Source organism: Schistocerca nitens, chromosome 1, assembly GCF_023898315.1.
Source record: "Schistocerca nitens isolate TAMUIC-IGC-003100 chromosome 1, iqSchNite1.1, whole genome shotgun sequence".
Taxonomy (NCBI): domain Eukaryota; kingdom Metazoa; phylum Arthropoda; class Insecta; order Orthoptera; family Acrididae; genus Schistocerca; species Schistocerca nitens.
In genome coordinates, this window is record NC_064614.1 from 205,487,976 (window position 1) to 205,510,139 (window position 22,164).

General features: G+C 41.0%; 1 protein-coding gene across 1 annotated transcript in view; it reads left to right on the forward strand.

The window, feature by feature from the left end:
* LOC126237166 (protein D2-like) overlaps positions 1–12,787 on the forward strand; it is an 83,248-nt gene extending 70,461 nt beyond the window's left edge. The window contains exon 4 of the mRNA XM_049947064.1: positions 12,588–12,787. Within this exon, the coding sequence (XP_049803021.1) occupies positions 12,588–12,787 (200 nt within the window). The remainder of the gene's footprint in view (positions 1–12,587) is intronic.
* Positions 12,788–22,164: the final 9,377 nt, after the last annotated feature.

The window sequence follows — 22,164 nt, forward strand, 5'->3', positions numbered from 1 at the left end:
ACCAAAATACACTCCTGGAAATGGAAAAAAGAACACATTGACACCGGTGTGTCAGACCCACCATACTTGCTCCGGACACTGCGAGAGGGCTGTACAAGCAATGATCACACGCACGGCACAGCGGACACACCAGGAACCGCGGTGTTGGCCGTCGAATGGCGCTAGCTGCGCAGCATTTGTGCACCGCCGCCGTCAGTGTCAGCCAGTTTGCCGTGGCATACGGAGCTCCAGCACAGTCTTTAACACTGGTAGCATGCCGCGACAGCGTGGACGTGAACCGTATGTGCAGTTCACGGACTTTGAGCGAGGGCGTATAGTGGGCATGTGGGAGGCCGGGTGGACGTACCGCCGAATTGCTCAACACGTGGGGCGTGAGGTCTCCACAGTACATCGATGTTGTCGCCAGTGGTCGGCGGAAGGTGCACGTGCCCGTCGACCTGGGACCGGACCGCAGCGACGCACGGATGCACGCCAAGACCGTAGGATCCTACGCAGTGCCGTAGGGGACCGCACCGCCACTTCCCAGCAAATTAGGGACACTGTTGCTCCTGGGGTATCGGCGAGGACCATTCGCAACCGTCTCCATGAAGCTGGGCTACGGTCCCGCACACCGTTAGGCCGTCTTCCGCTCACGCCCCAACATCGTGCAGCCCGCCTCCGGTGGTGTCGCGACAGGCGTGAATGGAGGGACGAATGGAGACGTGTCGTCTTCAGCGATGAGAGTCGCTTCTGCCTTGGTGCCAATGATGGTCGTATGCGTGTTTGGCGCCGTGCAGGTGAGCGCCACAATCAGGACTGCATACGACCGAGGCACACAGGGCCAACACCCGGCATCATGGTGTGGGGAGCGATCTCCTACACTGGCCGTACACCACTGGTGATCGTCGAGGGGACACTGAATAGTGCACGGTACATCCAAACCGTCATCGAACCCATCGTTCTACCATTCCTAGACCGGCAAGGGAACTTGCTGTTCCAACAGGACAATGCACGTCCGCATGTATCCCGTGCCACCCAACGTGCTCTAGAAGGTGTAAGTCAACTACCCTGGCCAGCAAGATCTCCGGATCTGTCCCCCATTGAGCATGTTTGGGACTGGATGAAGCGTCGTCTCACGCGGTCTGCACGTCCAGCACGAACGCTGGTCCAACTGAGGCGCCAGGTGGAAATGGCATGGCAAGCCGTTCCACAGGACTACATCCAGCATCTCTACGATCGTCTCCATGGGAGAATAGCAGCCTGCATTGCTGCGAAAGGTGGATGTACACTGTACTAGTGCCGACATTGTGCATGCTCTGTTGCCTGTGTCTATGTGCCTGTGGTTCTGTCAGTGTGATCATGTGTTGTATCTGACCCCAGGAATGTGTCAATAAAGTTTCCCCTTCCTGGGACAATGAATTCACGGTGTTCTTATTTCAATTTCCAGGAGTGTATTTTCAGTAAGAAATCGAGGTATATCCTACACTGTCCTAAATACTGCTTCCATAGGGATAGTGGACATAATATTAAGTAACAGTTGCTTCCATAGAGGCATATAAGCTGTTTTTACTTCTATGCTACATTCGCAAATGAAGCGTCTCGAGAAATTTAAAGGAAAATCCTTAACAGATGGTACATTACTAATCTTGCACTATTACACAAGTGAATCTGCAGAGTACAGAAATACTGCTAATGTCACGGTAGAAAATTTGCAGGGGAGTTTTAAAAATATACATCTGTAAAATAGCGAAACGGAAACTTAACGCCAAGAATAATAGACTACACCGATGCAGACAATCTCACAAAAAATGAGAGCCTTGCCAACAGCCAGGCGTCCAAGAAAGCAACGAACTGAAGTACCAAAGCCAAAAGAAGCAGAACGTTTCCAATTTTTTGAGTAGTCATCTACGGTACGAAAGATTCGCGTACCAGGAATATAGCAACATAACATTTATTGAAAGCAATACAGTGTCTAATCGATACTGAAGAAACAACGCAGTACAGTCAGTGCAGAAAGCACTGAACGAAGCTAAATGTACAGTCGTAGACGAAAGCTCAACTTTCTAAAACATGTCTGACATTTCACTGATAAATTTACCGACTCTATATAGTCGAAGGCTTCAGAAATAAAACTAAAGCACTTTGTTTGATATGAACTTGAGGCTAATCAACTGAAGCATAAGATGGTAACATCACAGATGAGGTAAACTATCTGATTTGGACATCTCTATGTTACACGGAATTGATCGCTGTGTGTCACGAGAAGCGGACCCGCCAATATAAAGGAAATCACGAAGGCAGACTTGAACCGTCATCCTACCGAATGCGTGTACAGTGTTTACACCACTGCGCCAATCCACTGGCCGAATGACACGAAGCGGGGAGTATTGTGTTGTCAGTAAAGAAGCAGTCATAGCAGTGTGGGTCGATCAGGAGACCTCAGTGTCTTCCAACGTGGACTAGGCATTGGATGTTACCTGAGTAACAAACCCATTAGGATATTTTAACCCTTCTACAGCTGCCCACGTCAGGGGATGGGAAACTACAGGCTAATGCGGAAACCCAACCACGTTTCATTCGTGGCGAATCTTCACGTCATTGAGAGGTGAAGGCTCGATCAAAGGGAGACAAAAAAGTCAGTAATCTTACCACGATTCGGTCCCACGACCTTTCCGTTTGCAGGCGTGCTCTTTACGACTAGTCCACTAAGCCGAACTCTGTCTCTAATGAAAGGTCATTGAAGCTCATTGAATAGACTTTGCTTCAAGGTGTCTCAGAATTAACTATCTGATTCTCCGTCAAGAAAGGAAAAATTGGCGTAAGTACGTCATTGTGAAATGATACAGAGCAGTACTTGGATATTCGTACAATTTGTGCGAAATGTGGAACAATTACAGAAGCAAGTATAATTTGTAGTGGAATCCCCTTCTGAAGCAACGTGGGTGGTTTGTATAACGTACTGCGTACTTGGATGAGGTGAGGCAATGTTGACAGGGTTGTTGACGAGAGACAAGCACAAAGGGTATTGATATTCCGTTGGCTGGAGAGCAGATGTCGAAAACAGTAGAGACAGCAACGTGGAAACTTTTAAGCAGTCCAGATTGGACCGGTACTTCATTCAACAACAAGAAAACGTGAGAATTAGTCTTTGATAGCACAGTAACAGATGCTGGTTCGACCTACATCCAAGATTTTCAATCAATAGCTTTGATGATGTAATTATATAGATTACTTTTATGGTCATGTAATATTAATCAAGCACCAAACCCCCAAAGTCAGTTTAAATACAAACATTGCTATTTAATTTTTTGTGATAATTCAATAATATTAAACGTTGTAACTACATGGTCATCCGTCATCTGATGATTAATCAGTCTAAGAAGTGTATTGTGCTTCAGTAATGCAAGAACCATTGAAAAGTTGAAAATTTATTTTGAGACGATGCAGTGATAAAGACAGTGGTTTACTTCTCGTAGCGGAGTTAAATTCTCGATTCTGCCATCCTGCTTTAGGCTTGACGCAATTTCGCTAAATTATTTCAGGCGAGTGCCTGGAGGCTCATTTTGAAAAGGCCGCGGTCGATTCCTTCTATTATCTTTCAGGTTCATCCAGTGTTCGACTAGTAACGACCTTCACTACGAGGAAGCTTTAAGTTCTAACCTTCATTCCCTTTTCTCTTATTACCGTGTTTTCCTTTCGTGTGAAAACATATTTGCGCCGTTACAGACTTATGCATTTCTCTTTTTTTTCTTTTTTAATGTGGACCCTTCTATCGTTTCGAAATTTCATACTTTATTCCCAGTCTTTTGCCGAACGCTAGTTACACTACTTGTAGGTCAGGAAATAAACTGACACATAAGCACAGGACTGCACAATTTGGGGAGAGTGCTCAACCAAATATCGAGCCCTTTATTTTCATGCAAGTCAGTGTTACCCATAATACGAGGCATACGTGACAGTCAAGAGTAACAGAAACAGGCCAGTAATGATACAATACGTATACTACTCAGTTTACTATAAACGTTAATCGTAGATGATCACAGTTTTAGAGGTCTCATAATATGTCACAAGAGTTAACAAATGGGTAAGGCACACCAATATAGCCATTTCTTGAAACTTCCTGTCAGTTTAAATTTGCGTGGCGGATCAGGAATCGAACCCGGAACCTTTGCCTTTCGCGGGCAAAATATCTGCCGTCTGAGCTATCCACGCGCTACTCAGACGACAAAGCGTTGGCCCGTGAAAGGCAAAGCTTCCGGATTGGAGTTCCGATCCGCCACATTGTTTGAATTTGCCAGGAAGTTTCAAATCAGGACATATTTTGATTAAGAGTGAGCATTCTTGATCTCTGTAATAACACTGCTGTTGTACATTCACCTCTACAGAGCATCTTTGTGCCGTTAACAGTAACCTTTGAGATAGAGGACCTCATGTTGATTTCCTTTTGCAAGGTTTCAACTCTTTTTCCAAGTATGTGAATACATCCTTTGGCAGCTTGGTTTACTCTTCTGTCTTCCTACTAACATAGAAAGCACTTACATCAGGCGAAATCTTCAGACGCACGGTCTATCCTAATTCTTCAGGTGACTTAAGCTGTAGAATAAATGAGCTGCACTATATGTGTGCACAGGATTCAGAATGAGCTAAATGTATCACATCTTGCCATACGTACTAAAAGAAAAAAGGTCCTTGCAGTAAAATTTTTTCCTACGGGGTTTGGAGAAAAATGGGGAAGCACACACACACACACATACACACACACACACAAACACAAAAAGGAAACAACACATTAGCATGCTAATACGCTGTAGAAAACTTGTTAGCATTAAAAACAACTTCCAGTCGTATGGGAACGGATAAGTACAGGTCCTGCATGTTTTGTAAGGGAATCTTGTACCATTCTTCCAGCTAAACAGTGGAAGTTCAGGTAATGGTGATGGAGGCGGAAAGCGATCACGATCCCTTCTCTCCAAAGTTAATCACAAAGACCCAACAATATTGACGTCTGGTAACAGTGAAGGCCTAGGAGTGTGACATTTCATCGTCGTGCTCACAAAACTAGTTGTGGACGCTGCGAGCTGTGTGAATCAGTGGCTCGTCGTCTTGCAGAACAACATCATTATGGAACAAATTTTTTTATCGTGGGATGGACCTGATCACCCAAAATTGTAATAGTTGGCAGTAATGCGACCATGAACAGTAATCATGGTGCCCATGGAATACCGCGATATGGTTGACGAAATCGTCACCGAACTCTCACCATGTTCCTCTTACTTTTCGCCAAAATTCCCTTCAATTACCGCCTGTCACGAGCGCTCAACACACACTTCCCCCGCATTGTGACTTGGCGAATGATGTTTCTCCGCTTGTCCTGTATAGGCCTATGGTATTACTCTTCCATACGGCGCCTCTTGACACAACAGTTTGGCTACTACGGACAAGAAGGCACCCACCATACGAACACCAACAATTTGACCACGTTCGAATTCACTTATCTTCGACATAACGCACTCACAGCTACACAGAACACTGTCGTGACCACGACTGACACTTTCATCGTTTTGAGGACGTTCGTGGTCAAATACAACAACATAATCTGCAAGCTTGGCTAGCATCTGCAGTTTTGTTGAAGCAGCAGCTGCACAGAGAAATCATAGCGCTTCCTAAGCGTCAAGGCATATTGCTACGCTAGCTGTGGTTCTTAAATTTCTATAGCAATTTAAAAAAATAGCATAGTAGACTTAGAACCTCCAAATTTCAGTCTGACAAATCATAAGTAAGATCTGTTTTCAACCAATGTCTACACTTTAAGACTCGGCATATACACTCCTGGAAATGGAAAAAAGAACACATTGACACCGGTGTGTCAGACCCACCATACTTGCTCCGGACACTGCGAGAGGGCTGTACAAGCAATGATCACACGCACGGCACAGCGGACACACCAGGAACCGCGGTGTTGGCCGTCGAATGGCGCTAGCTGCGCAGCATTTGTGCACCGCCGCCGTCAGTGTCAGCCAGTTTGCCGTGGCATACGGAGCTCCAGCACAGTCTTTAACACTGGTAGCATGCCGCGACAGCGTGGACGTGAACCGTATGTGCAGTTGACGGACTTTGAGCGAGGGCGTATAGTGGGCATGCGGGAGGCCGCGTGGACGTACCGCCGAATTGCTCAACACGTTGGGCGTGAGGTCTCCACAGTACATCGATGTTGTCGCCAGTGGTCGGCGGAAGGTGCACGTGCCCGTCGACCTGGGACCGGACCGCAGCGACGCACGGATGCACGCCAAGACCGTAGGATCCTACGCAGTGCCGTAGGGGACCGCACCGCCACTTCCCAGCAAATTAGGGACACTGTTGCTCCTGGGGTATCGGCGAGGACCATTCGCAACCGTCTCCATGAAGCTGGGCTATGGTCCCGCACACCGTCAGGCCGTCTTCCGCTCACGCCCCAACATCGTGCAGCCCGCCTCCAGTGGTGTCGCGACAGGCGTGAATGGAGGGACGAATGGAGACGTGTCGTCTTCAGCGATGAGAGTCGCTTCTGCCTTGGTGCCAATGATGGTCGTATGCGTGTTTGGCGCCGTGCAGGTGAGCGCCACAATCAGGACTGCATACGACCGAGGCACACAGGGCCAACACCCGGCATCATGGTGTGGGGAGCGATCTCCTACACTGGCCGTACACCACTGGCGATCGTCGAGGGGACACTGAATAGTGCACGCTACATCCAAACCGTCATCGAACCCATCGTTCTACCATTCCTAGACCGGCAAGGGAACTTGCTGTTCCAACAGGACAATGCACGTCCGCATGAATCCCGTGCCACCCAACGTGCTCTAGAAGGTGTAAGTCAACTACCCTGGCCAGCAAGATCTCCGGATCTGTCCCCCATTGAGCATGTTTGGGACTGGATGAAGCGTCGTCTCACGCGGTCTGCACGTCCAGCACGAACGCTGGTCCAACTGAGGCGCCAGGTGGAAATGGCATGGCAAGCCGTTCCACAGGACTACATCCAGCATCTCTACGATCGTCTCCATGGGAGAATAGCAGCCTGCATTGCTGCGAAAGGTGGATATACACTGTACTAGTGCCGACATTGTGCATGCTCTGTTGCCTGTGTCTATGTGCCTGTGGTTCTGTCAGTGTGATCATGTGATGTATCTGACCCCAGGAATGTGTCAATAAAGTTTCCCCTTCCTGGGCCAATGAATTCACGGTGTTCTTATTTCAATTTCCAGGAGTGTATTATGTTTCTTTCATTAAATACACATTTTTAAAGTTGTGGTATTCTTTTTGAATCACCCTGTATGTGAAGGTACAAAAATTCCTTTTTTTTATTATATCAATGTCTTAAACAATAATGCCTCTTGGACACAGGTTCAGTCGACAAAGCATCTGGCTCGTGTTCTTGTATTAGACTGTATTCTCAGAAGATCACATGTGTCAGTTTCAGCATAATTCTCAAATTATGTCTACGTTTACGTTCTTTTACTCATTACTCCCTTGTCTAATCAAATTCAGCAATCTTCATCAGCCTCTGACGACATGCTGTTGTGAGGTGTATAGTAAAATATAATCACAGAATCAGTTAAATAAAAAATGTATTGCACTGCATATAAAGGAACCATAACTCTCAGCATAACTTAGCTCTGTGTGTGTGTGTGTGGGGGGGGGGGGGCGGGAAGTTGTGTTTCTCTAGTTCGCTTCTAATGCCCATTTACCCCATGATGGTAACAAATACAAAATCATGAAATGCTCCATTTAGAACGATAAAAACTTCGAATATACCAGTGACTACTCCATTGTAGTCATACGATACTAACTCTAAGTAAAGTTTCGTCCAACCAGCTGTTACACACGAATCAGTAGATACTAAGCATTCGAAGAAATGTGACTCTAATGGTGGTAGTACGTTAAATTGATACTAGTGATAACATTCGCATTGAAATCTAAAACTAATAAATGAAGCTCTTAAGGCACAAACTAAACAGTATGTTAAGACCTTCACCCATAAGTAATGATGAGCAGACGACAAATAACAACTATTGACTCAGTACACTATCAAGAACGGTGAAAAAAATTTCATGTTACTATTAGAAGTCATAAATTCCTTGCAGTGAAGAAAACCGAAGGACTACCGAAGTAGAATAACGAGATTATAATGACAGACTAATACAACGTACTAACGCACCTTTTACACATTTGAAATACATCAACCACACCAAGTAAAGCATATGTACAACAATGCTGAACGCTCTCTAAAGTCCAGGAGATATGAGAGGGGATACAGACACTGAAGAAGATAAATTATTCTTCAAACAGAAGTGTGAAAATTCACTTTGCCGTTCAGATTATATGATTAAGGTTAAACCAGGACACAAATATATCATAAGTTTGATCTTGTCAGATGTGCATTTCAACGCACATACAACAAGATCAAACTTTCGTACAGAAGATAGATGCCAATTTTAAGCATCATGCTCATTCTAACATTCCTCAACACCTATTTCAGATTCTCTTGATAGGAAAGAATATATAAGGGGATACATACAGTTCAGAATCACAGAAGGCAAAGAATGATATGCTAAAAGAAAATGAAGTAGTGTTGCCAATAACATGGGTATCTGGAGATCATCAGTCACCTAGGATAGCAAAAATGCAAGCCTCCTAAAGTATCATCCTCATTCCTTTTTCTTAATGTACATTTCGTTTTAAATCTATGCTACAGTATTTTTCAATCATAAAGCTTTTTTTATTTTTTTTCAATATTCCATTCGGTAAGCATTAGGATGCAGTTTCTCTATTATTCTAAATGGATCTATATGCTTTTCAGTATACTCATTTGTTTCGGCTGTTACTTTTCTTTACTTTCCCATGTTTTCATTAAAATAAGGTCTGTCTGAAAACTCACTGGAGGTTCCCACTCATTCTGCTTCTTTCTTTCCAAAGCCATTTACTTCAATGGTATCTCTTGCTTTTTTCCCCTTCTTATCAAGTGCTACATCTACAATAGCTCGAGATTATACCTGTTCAAATAACAGATCACCAGAATGAAAAATGCTCCATCATCACAAGTCGTTGTGGCCTCCGCAGAGAGTCATGACCCAATGAACCAAGCATCTCCATCCTGGACGGTTGCCAGCTTATTTCAGAACCTGCAGAATAGGCAGACCCAATATCTTCTTGATTTGATTAATCTGCCTGTTCGCTATTCTTCCTCTCGGTCTTTTGCACTTGATATTCACTTCCATGATTATTTTCTCCAGGTTCTCTCCATCTCTTCTAACAATATGCCCAAAGAACTGGAGAATTTTTTGGCTGACACGAGAAGATAGGCATGTGGAAATACTGATTTGCTCAATAACAGGCATATCTATCCTTCTTTCAGTCCATTTTATGCACAGCATCCTGCGCCAGCACTAGAGCTCAAATTCATCGATGCGCTGTTTTTCTCTGGTCTTAATGGTTCATGTCTCTCCACCATAAAACGAGACAGAAAAAAAACATCTCAACAAGCGCGAACTTTGTTGTGTTCATTATTATTCTGTTCTGCCAGATCTTGGTGAGCTTCTCCATAGCCACTCACCCTAGTATGATCCGTCTTCTTATCTCATCTTCACAGCTTCCCGTGTCACAGATGGTTGGCCTAAGATAGATGAACGAATGCACAACAATGGCGAATATGTCCTGGCCAGAGTGAGGTATGTAGAAAAGGGAATTAGCTTTTCGACTTATCGATGATTTTTGATTAGCGAAGATATAAAAAACCGAGATTCGAGCTGTGATTAACTACTTCGTAAAAAAAGATATGAAGGGAAATTTCAGTTGTTGCCTAGTAGACAAACGAGTTTAAATTTGTTCGGGACATCTTATATGATGATCTGCATAGTGGTCAGCGAAGATGTAACACCATCCAAGAAATTGTTGCAAAAGTTTATACAATTGTCACGGCGATCGTTGACTGAAAGTGCGAGAAATTGCTTAAGCTGTAGGGATGTCATCTGAAGAGGCACATTAAATGCAGGAGAATGGTAGTGTCTGAGCAATATTTGATTCATTTTCAGAGCAACCAAAAAGATTTTTTAGTGCCGGTTTGTGATAATAGATGGATCTTGGGTCCGCTGCTATACCCTAGAGGTAAAATAACAGCAAAAGGAGTGAAAACGTGTTGATTCATCACCACCGTAGAAAGCAAAGGCAATACGGTCAGACAGAAAGATTGGGGCTTCAGTTTTCAGAGATGCGAAAGGGATTCTGCTGAAGATTATCTTTCCACTGGTCAAACGATTACTGAACAATACCTCGCTAATCTTACGGCCTAACTACAGCAAAAAATACGCCAAAGAAGGACATGTGTGGCAAGGAAGAAAGTCATGTTTCAGCAAGACAATGCGCGTCAACTCACAAATGAGAATAGCCGATCTGGTTCCTTCAACCATCAATCTGTTCCTCAAGCTCAAAATTGGGCTTAGTGATGGAGATTCTCTTCAGACAAAGAACTGACAACTGAAGCTGACCGTAGTTTTGCACGCCTGGAGGCATTTAATTTTCTACGTTGGATGAAGGAAGTGGAAGAGATTTTCTACGTTGGATGAAGGAAGTGGAAGAGTATATTATTGTACAGGAAGACTTCACTGAAAAACAAAAAAAGAAAATAACAAAAAATTTACTGACGTAAGTCGTTTCTATTATTCTAATGCGAGAACTTTCAAACTACCCTCGCACAAACGTGAACTTAATACGAGGGTAGTGGCAAGTAATTATTCACAACCGATACAAAAGAGTTACATGTTTGCACCTGTTACTGTCCTTCAAAGTCATCAGCGTAGTGTAAAACCTGTTGCCAGCGATGTGGAAGGCGTAGTATACCGTTAGCAGAGCCTGTTCTGTTGATGGTGCAAATGGAGCAGTCTAAAGTTATGGTGATTCTCGTGTACGACTGTGATGGTGTTATCCTAACACATTACGTTCCTTCACGGCAGACCGTCAATGCACAGTATTACTGTTCGTTTTTGGAGCATCACCTGCGACCTGCTTTGCGAAAGAAGCGGTGACACTTTCTGCGCAACCCACCCATCATTTTGCACGACAATGAACGGGAGCATAGAGCGCGAACTGTGGCTACTCTCTTCGGTCGGTAGGACTGGGAAGTACTGTACCATCCCCCATACTCCTCGGACGTAAGTCCTAGTCACTTTGATTTGATACCAAAGATGGAGGAACCACTTTGTGGCATTCGCTTCGGAACTGTTCCAGAGATTCGACAGGCAGTAGACCGCTCCTAGATCGCTCCATTCGCACCACCAACAGAACAGGCCCTGCTAACGGTATACTACGCCTTCTACATCGCTGACAACGGGTTCTACACAACGCTGGTGACTACCGGGTGATCAAAAAGTCAGTATAAATTTGAAAACTGAATAAATCATGGAATAATGTAGATAGAGAGGCACAAATTGACACACATGCTTGGAATGACATGGGGTTTTATTAGAACAAAAAAAAAATATACGAAAGTTCAAAAAATGTCCGACAGATGGCGCTTCATCTGATCAGAATAGCAATAATTAGCATAACAAAGTAAGACAAAGCAAAGATGATGTTCTTTACAGGAAATGCTCAATATGTCCACCATCATTCGTCAACAATAGCTGTAGTCAAGGAATAATGTTGTGAACAGCACTGTAAAGCATGTCCGGAGTTATGGTTGAGGCACTGGCGTCGGATGTTGTCTTTCAGTATCCCTAGATATGTCGGTTGATCACGATACACTTGCGACTTCAGGTAACCCCAAAGCCAATAATCGAACGGACTGAGGTCTGGGGAGCTGGGAGGCCAAGCATAACGATAGTGGCTGCTGAGCACACGATAATCACCAAACGATGCGCGCAAGAGATCTTTCACGCGTCTAGCAATATGGGGTGGAGCTCCATCCGGTATAAACATCGTACATTCCAGCAGGCGTTTATCAGCCAGGCTTGGGATGATGCGATTCTGTAATATATTGGCGTACCTCTCACCCATCACGGTAGCAGTTTTGCTGTCCAGCGCCATCTGTCGGACATTTTTTGAACTTTGTTTTTTTTTTGTTGGTTCTAATAAAACCCCATGTCATCCCAAGCATGTGTGTCGATTTTTACCTCTCTATCTACATTACTCCGTGGTTTATTAAGTTCTCAAATTTATACTGACTTTTTCATCACCCTGTACTTTGAAGGACAGTAACAGGTGTAAACATGTACTCTTCTGTATCGGTTGTGAATAAGTAGTTGCCACTATTTAAGTTTCAACCCTCGTACAAATGACCTGACAGTAATACTCGTAAGTAATCAAACATACATCCAACAAATCGTATGTGAAATATTAATGTATCGTATAGTTCGCTAGAATTTTGTATCATGTTGTTTACTAAAGAAATGGCGTCAGGAACTTTCCAGCTTCGTTTCGTACTGAATCGACAGTTTGTAAGGTGTCAAGTATTAAAGGTTTTTTCTGAGTCCGTTCTGATTCGGGAGAAGGTTGAGAAACGACTGCACTAAGTTATAGGAATGTCCCCAGCGCCTTAGGTACCCCCGGTGTGGTCAGTGTGTGACGTGTTGTTGCAGAGTACCAGAAGCCCGAGCCGCCGGTGGGCACGGGCGCGCACCGCTACCTGCTGCTGGCCTACCGACAGCCCGCGGGCCGAGCCCTGCTGCGGGCGCCCGCGCTGCGCCCGCAGTTCCGCCTGGTAGACTTCCTGCGCGACGCCGGCCCCTACTGTCTGCAGGGACCGCTGGCCGGCGCGCAGTTCCGCGCCGCCTACTGACCGCGCCTCCCTCGCGGCCACAGGCGTCCAGTTTTTGACGAGCAACCACCATCTGCTTTTGTGTCTCTGACGTGAAGCTGTACGTTAGGGAAGAAGAAATCGAGAAGGAGAAGATAGTTGATTGTGAAACCATCCCATCTCCTCTGTATCTCTTTTGTTCCCTTCTAAATAACCTATGAAACCTTTCCTAAGAATTTCTATCTCTTGCTTAATAATAACAAATGAAATCTTCCCTTTGAAATTTATTCTCTTTCTCAATCTTTGCATACAAATTTAATTGCTGCTTATTAAAAGTGATTTTCTGATTATTTGGACGAAACATAGAATATGTCGTCGTCGTGGCCCTCATTCGTTATCTGCAATAATGCAAAACTGTTCCTTACCTTTTTTACTGTTACTGGATCGCCATCTGACTGCTACATCGAACTGCGACATGAATATACTTACTCTGGTTTACTATACTCTATTAACTGCTGGTGGACTGTCATAATAAGTGGCTGTATTTATTACCAAACCTGACGTTAATCTTTAATAGCAAAGCTGACGTTATTCTTTAATTAATTTGACTGAAGTTACGTAATTCATAGTTACACTTTTTCTTTACAACAATAAAATTTTTGCAAAGTTTTACGTTGATGGTTTTTGGGATGGATTATAATAAGTAATGCAACATTGCTGGCAAAAATTAATTCTATTCTGAAAACGCTTCAAATATTTACTGTTGGTAATGAAATGATTTTACAAACGTTCAAATGGTACTTACTTTTTACAATAATCTTACAACTAGCATTGCGCAAACATACCTTCAGTAGTCTTGAGTTTCGCAAAGAAAATAATTCAATAATATTAGTTCCTCTTATGATAATAGTTAGTTGATGTCTCTGTACATCCGTTTATAATCTCTTGTAAATCATAGCTGGTGGCTGGCAGGCACACTGCTCCTCTCAACCTCTCGCTTCAGACCTGCTACCGACTCGCTTTGCGTCTCGCTTACTACTGAGTTCCTACGAACGCTAAAGTGCGGTCTCTCCTGCCAACAATGCTTTCTGGTGCAGACAATCCCTGCTACCATTACAAAATGTATCAATGCTATGTCTTTCCCGCTCTTTTCTTAAAATGTATCCATACGCGGTCTCTCCCGCCCTTTTTAAAATTACATCAATTTGCGGTCTCTCTTGCCAACAATACTTTGGTGCAGACATTCCCTGCTACCACAATTATTTCCAACATAACAAATATTAATTATTCCTACTTAATCCTATTAACAAAATATACATATCTTTCATAAATTGTGGTTCGACAATAGACAGTAGAAATATACAGGTCTTACAATTGTACCACTTAATTAAAGCAAAGAAACATAAGTATTAATTAGCTGAAAGAAATTTCTATTCATAAGCTGGGTTTTTTAACTTCACTTTATTGTATTATTTACTTTTACTGTTTGTTAACTTCACTTTATTGGGTTATTTACTTTTCTGTTTATTTGAGAACTCTGCTAAAATGTGTTGTTCCTAATGTAGGTACAGTGGTGCAACTTTAGTTGAACACTTGCTAACAGAACCACCTGGAAAATTTCTGCTGTAATAATAACCGAGAGTGCAAGGGTCAAGCAGATGTCCTTTTTTACTTCACACTAACTATTGGTTTTAGATTAACCACCTCATTCACTATGTAGCATATATGCTACATCCAACATTTTTTTTTCTAGCTCAGGCATTTACTTAAACTTGCTGTGCCCAATTTTAGCATGTACTGTACATCATGTGCTTTCTGTGCATCATTTGTTTTCTTTCCTGTAAGTTCTCATTAGGTTCCAGCACCTAACAGAAGGAAATTAATTTTTGCAGTCTCGGCATGGCTTCTCGAAATAAAGAAAATCTCTGCTTATATCAAGTCATTTTGAACTAGAATGATTTTGCAATACGTTTAATATGCGTGTGGTACACACGCTAGCTTATGGTACATACGCTAGCGAATAAGTGCATGTTTGCTTCGTCACTACAACACAGCGGTACATTTTTTCAGTGTAACACTTGGTCTACGTTCTACGGCGATGTGTAGCTTCACAATCACGAGAGAGAATGCAAGGGGAGGAAGGAGAAAAGAGAGTGAAGAAGAAAAGATATGTTGAAGATGAAGCTCTTCCAACGAGAAAACAGCCTTAATGTTTCAGGCCATGCATCTGCGTCAGATACCCAGAAAAATCTTTGTGGGTTGCTTTGATGTAAGCGTTTCACATTTGTGCAGAACACTAAAGGCAAAATAGATCTATCTTTCACAAAAAAGACTTTTTTTGCAATTGCGTAAAAAAGTAGCATCTGAAGATGGTTCAAATGGCTCTGAGCACTATGGGGCTTAATTTCTGAGGTCATCAGTTCCCGAGCACTTAGAACTACTTAAACCTAACTAACCTAAGGACAGCACACACATCCATGCCCGAGGCAGGATTCGAACCTGCAACCGTAGCGGTCGCGCTGTTCCAGATGTAGCTCCTAGAACCGCTCGGCCAAACCGGCCGGCAGCATGTGAAAAATTTACGGACTGTCTTTTGAGATGTACTACGTAAATAACACTCTAGGGTACTTACATAAATATGCTTATGTTTTTCAGTTGTCAGTTTATAAATAACATCCGTCAAACCGTTCCCTGGTTACTACATAGAATGCCGCCATTCGTAATGTTAATTCTCACTGTTCATATAACATCAATGAGCGCACTGTTTCGCATATTTTTATCACTGACGATGTAATTTTGTACTATTTGGCAACAGTGACGAACTCATGGATTTTGTTACTTGACATTATTGATTTTATCGCGTAGTACAGCGCTGTAAATTTACGATGTAGAAAATTTTCTTATGTACCTGCTGATCGTCTGTGAACGGAAACTGGTTGTTCAATACAGCAGTTTTATCACAGCTTTTCGGGGTATATCATTACGTTCTTCAAATGTTTACAAGATGTGGAATACTTCCTTCTTAAAACATATCCTGAGAGCATGATACTATTAGGATAAACTGAGTCCTAACGTAGCGAGTGCTCTAATATTTTAGTGAATCACATTTTTGGAAAATTTGCTTTATTTCGTTCAGAAAACCGGATTGATCACTATTATGAACTTCTCTGTCACAACATCTGATCTCAGGAGTGAGGAAGTTAAGTAATCGCATGGAGGTATGCTGACAGCAATTTTTTCCTCGATCAAAGTCTGAATGAAGTAGAATGCGGAGCACTCTCTGCCACACACTGTACAATGGCTTCCGTAGTTTTCTACAGGGTACAAAGTGTTTCAGTACAGAGAATTCTATTGGTCACTGAGGGCAGTGTAATGAACAACATTAACATTTGCAGACTAATAATAATAGCTATTACAAGTCTTATGCTTTTAGTTTCGTTAGTACATCCAAGTACATCAGGCAAGAGATGGACATTAAGACATACTTTCCCCTGGGTAGCAGGTCAGTTGTCGACATGTGGATGTATGGACACAAAACGGTTAGTCTATACTGGCAGTTGCCGAAGATGTAGTGGTGCAGTTATTATTGTGCACAAAAAATCTTGTATTAAATTATGTGTCGTGTTTGTGCGAAGACTATTCGATGCAGAAAAAAAGAAGAAAACAACCAATTCACTGATATATGTATGTTTTAAGGTATTGTATATAAAAATATCTGCACTTCTAACCATTACACTCTGTATTTAGAAACAGACAAGTGATAAATATGAATCACCAGAGGAGAAGATGATGAGTAATAACTTCAGAAGTCAAAGAAAATACCAATGAAAGGTAGTAAGTAAAATGAAGATTAATTGAATGAGATTGCTTCTTGCATAAATATATTGATTATGTTTTCATTACAACAAATACGACATTGAAAGGTGTACATTTTCTAGTGTTTAATTTTGTGGACTGGAACTAGAGTAAAGTGAACTACTATTCTTTATAGCTCGTGTATCTATGTTATAATACTGAACAGTAGAATTGATGTAATTACGGTAGTGCTATATCTGATAAAATGAGTCACTGAAACTCTATGTATTTTTAATTAATTAGAAAACCAAAACTGTAAGTTAAATAAGATATCCTATGAGACTACGTATTGTGCAGGAGTGAGAAGTGCGTGTGTGACGTCACAAAACGTGACTTGTAATTCCAACACACAAGCTAATGGAATAAAAACGCTCTATAAAATTACTAATCAAATTTTTAAAGAATGAACCACCAAAATGTGTGTATAAAAATTCCATGTGCATTTATGTTCACAGTCTGACTAAATAAATTCCAACTAATGAATACTGCACACGCAAATGTGACACTGCACTGTGAAATAAAACTGTTTGTGTATGAAACGAAAACTGTACTGATTTTTACCTAACCCGAACCTGATAGTAATTCAGAAAAACAATGATTAACATTGAACGATCTCATTGTATGATAACTGAAATGTAACTGGCTGTGACAAATTTTTTATGGCTTATCTGTGGCAACGGCAACTTGGTAGAGCTTGAAGTTATGAACATAAAGTATACAGCATAGCAGCAAGCTAGCAAACAGGAATGAAAAGTGTGGTGCAGTGGAATGCAAGGACGTGCAACTGTTCTAAAGAGATTTTGCTTTTGATTTGTGCATATGTGTTCCCCTACACGCAATGTGTTGACACACATAATCAGGAAATAAAATTCTTTCGTGAGGAGACAGTGCTGGAATTTGAAGTTTCTAAATGATTACAAGAACTGATCTTTAAAAAGCTATATTATGAATAATGAATTCATCCTCTGACAATTACAATGATCTTAGCAAAAATGACATTTTCTACCAAATATTACTCTGCCTAATTACCAATACGGTAAATGAATGATAAAAGTAACTTCTGAGTGCAAGCCATGTGACTTGTTAACTTTACTTATTCTAATCTGAACAATGCACTAACTAACTCAGACTAATAAAGAAAAACTCCATCAAAACTTTCCATTATTCAATCTTGAATTATGCGCAAGCAAAGCAATGCACCAAAACTTTACCTCATAAAAGTTTTACTTGTCCAATTAATCTTAACCAAGTCATAATTCACAATTCATCTTTCTCTGTATCTTTATCTCTGTGCTCTGCAAGCTATTTCCATCCGCTCAGTAGCATAATCAACACCAGTCTTCCTCACTAGCTTAGCTCAGAATGCCTACTACAATATCAATACTACTGGAAACCACAGATTATAGTGCATGTACTCAGAACCTCTGTGGCATAACATATCGACTATCGAAAACTAGAGTCCAGAAATGACAATTGTGAAATATGACATATCCAATGAAAATATAAATCTGATTTCACTTTCCTTGAATGCGGAAAATAAACCAGAAACCTTAGCATTACCCAACCCCCTTTTATCGATTGGAATTTGGCATGATGTTATTTACAAATAGGAAGGAACAGACAAGGAGCCCTAATATAGGAAATCATAAAAAGAGATAAAAGAAAAAAATACGTCGAAATCTTGAACAAAACTATCAGTAGAAGGACTCTGACAAGTAAGAAAAGCTATTACGTTTCCAATATATAAGACAGTAGTAATGAAATTAGACTTTTGATTACATGAGCTGTGTATACTTAGGTTATGACTTAATCAACAAACAATTAAGTAGTATAACATAAGAAATGAAGGACAATGTTCTGCTCAGAGAGGTAAGTAAAAGTGCATTACACAATTGTCATACACACATCACACAACAACACATCAAGATTCTCCAAAGTTTTCTGTCAAGAATGAAATCAGTAGAAAGTGTTGAAACAGTACATATGTAACGACTAGATGATAGACTCGGATAGGGAGTTATGTGATATGTCCCCCACTGACAACCCGTCTAGCATCTTCTTTGAAACCACAATGATTGGCACATCACTTGTAACATTGATGCATGAGGCAGTATTTCCGGTAGACGAACACTCAGCATGACAGGTGGTGTGTGATTATTAGTGACAGCCCACAAATCCGTTATTCATAGTGGCGCATCCGCTGATGGCTCACTCATGCCATCAGACCAGTATTGCAGTTTAGTGATGGGAACCATACAGGGTTAACCTGGAGAATGCCCATTTCTCTCAGAGTGTTGCTTTGGTAGTGATAGTATTGTCCCTGGCAAGTTCACAAAGCTAACATGAAACATAACACAGTAGAGCGTCGATTATCAGAAGTAATTGGGGACATGGGTGTTCGGAAAACTGTTTTTTTAGGATAATCGAACAGTACATGTTTATTTGCCAAAAAGAAGACTGTACAGTAAATTTATTCATAAAAACAGGCATCTCTTTTAGTATTACAAAGTAACATACAAAGGCAGCTTCAGTAGGAATACATAGTATGTGTCACAGTTTATTAAAAATATATATATACATATTACATACGCATTTTGTATGAACAATACACACAGTATACAAAATTAACGTTTAAAAAGTCCTTTATTTTGGTCTGTCTAAGCAAGCCTACACGCTTACGAGCAGCTAAGTCACGTACTTTTTTCATTACAGATATCTGAAACTGGTCACATTCATCTTGGGCTTCAAACCATCGCAAGTCAGTATCTAAACAAGTGAACGCCTCAGAAGCTGTTGGTATACTTTCATCTTCACTTTCTGGAGCACTGATTGATGAGATGCTGGCGGCGTCATCTTTATCAGTGACGACGTTTACAATCTCGGTGTCCTGCACGATTTGGTGTCCTGGATCTGCATCATCGATATTCATCCATTCGTGAACGTCTTCTTCATCACATTCGTGGCAATCTATTGCTTGGTTTGGGAGTGAGGGGGATGATGGACGGTAGGGTCTGAGAGTAACAGGTGCGAGGCGAGCGAGTACACAATTCGGTTAAGCGGTCGTTCGGTTGACCGACGTTCGGATAATCGACGCTCTACTGTAGAACATATTTTATAATCTAAGATTGACAAGCCGTACAAAGCAAAAGGAAATTGTGAAACATGAGCAGTGAGATGTATGATAACGTATGCTTAAGCTGATATAAGTAAATTTTTCACAAAAACTAGGAACATAAGTCGTAGTAATCATTCATAAGTGCTAATGTAAAACCGCCCATGCAATGTAATTACAACAGTCGAAATAAGCAAAAATATAAAATGTAAAATATTTCAAATGTTACAAAACAAACAGGAAAAGCAAACATGTACAGCAGTAAACATGAAAATATTACCTATTAATAATAAATGGCGAGAAAGAATGAAAAAAATTATTTGTGTGCACAATCTAAGACTTTTTTTTTAAATTTGACCCAACTATACACAGAACACAAACGACTATTAACCCACTACAAGCACATATAAGGACACGAAATAATTCAACTACAACTTATCTAAGGACAGGTAACGATTAACTTCAAACACACGAGGACAGTGAACAATGATGACTGGACTAATTCATGAAAAGATTATTGAAAGCATCTGAAGAATTGGCTGCAAGAAAACTGTTGATAAGTCATTAATCACCAGTGACACAAAAACTCTTATTATCCTAACTTTATACGCCTTTAGTTTCATATACATTTAACAACAACAAAAATGTCTTCACTTGCTTCCTTTATTTCCTCTGTCAACATTTCATAATTTATTTTTTCCAGAAACATCTTTACTTCATTAGGATACTTCTATACCCATCTTTCTATTTCAAAATCATCAACATCACAAAAAGCTGGAAAACATAAATACATGCCATCAACTCTACAGATTTAATCTTACTTCTTCATAACCACTGCCATCATAGTGCAGGTGAAACCTAAATACACACACTCAATCAAATATTACATTTCTCCAGCACGCTCACTACAAGAAAAAAAAGTTCTTATGCTCGTTTGATCTTTCTCCAGGCTTACAGCTTCATGTTGTCGTATACTGTAACTTACCTAAATCCATTACGTCCCTAAATTTCACCTTTATTATGTATTGTTATTCCTAAAAGCTGAAAAGAACGTTTTCACAAGCAAATATTTCTACATAATTTAATCTTATGACATTAAAATTTAAACTATGCCATAGCAGAAAAAAATAAATTTAAAGGAGAAAAGAAAATGTATTGCTTATGGTAAGAGAAAAAAAGAGCGCTCTTGTCTTCTATTGTTTTCTTCATTCATGCATATTTCCCAAAATTTGTCATTAGTTAGTTTCATTTCATTATGTAATTGTGAACATTTCCTTCTATGTAGCATTCCTTAGAATAAATTTTTTGCTTTAATTTTCTTTGTGGATATTAGTTCCTTAAACATATAAAACATTTCAGTACATAGCAAGTACCATCTTCATAATACCATATTCTCTACATTACCATGAAAGACGTGTGACAAACTACAACAAAAAATTATAGCAATGTACTTTCCGTAAGCAAAAATATAGACAACTAGATACAGGAATGTAGATATGTACAAGTATACCAAAATGAAAAACGTTCATCAACTATTCACAAGAATTCATATTACATTTTCCTCAATAAATGTTTCGCATGGGTGATATGGTGCAGTCCTCTACTTCTGTGTGTACATAAAGTATTAAAAATGATAATGCTGACGAAGGACGATGGCAGAGCAAATGCCCCTCCGGTCTGTGACGAATTTTTAATGTCAGTAGAAGGGATATAAATGTCCAACACAGTCGGAAACTGAGTGAGGTGACCCTCGTCGCAAGCAGCAAGCTCAGCGCTAGCACCAATTCCGTGTAGAAAAGCTTGGTGTTTCACTTTGTTTTCTAACTGAATGGTCCAAGCCACCCAATATTTTTGTGCAGCGACGAAAGATAATCTTTCGACTGAATGTTTTTCCTAATTTCATCCATGTGATTGTTTATGCTGCCTGTCTGTATTAAAGGCAATTACTTCGTACACATAGACAGTAATGTGCTTACTTGTTTGCAGACACTTTCTTAGTTGTGATGAGATATGTTACAATCTTTGAATTACGACTTCTCGAATTGTAACGTCAGTCTTTGACAGGAACTAAAATAAATCATTTGCGGACATTATTATGTGGATTGTACGCTATTTGTAAGTCAATGTGTGCCGGTATATGCCGGTAACTTGGCAACTTGGTGGCTTGTCTTCGTACAAGTCAAGTATCACTCGAAAATGTCATAACAGCCGAAATTGTCCAATACCGCAATAGAAGTAACAAACACAATCCAAAGCTGAAAACGTCATTTCACTCATCTGTTTATGTCTGGCAGGCATTTTTAATGTTATAGAACTGTCCAGCAAATTCTCACTGTCACTTCTTTCATAGCGACTTGCAAAAATTCCACTTAGAAAAACCCAATCCGATTCTCAAATTTCCCCAGCTAAGTGTATCAGTAATCAGTACTTACGTTTTTGATTTTAATCAAAG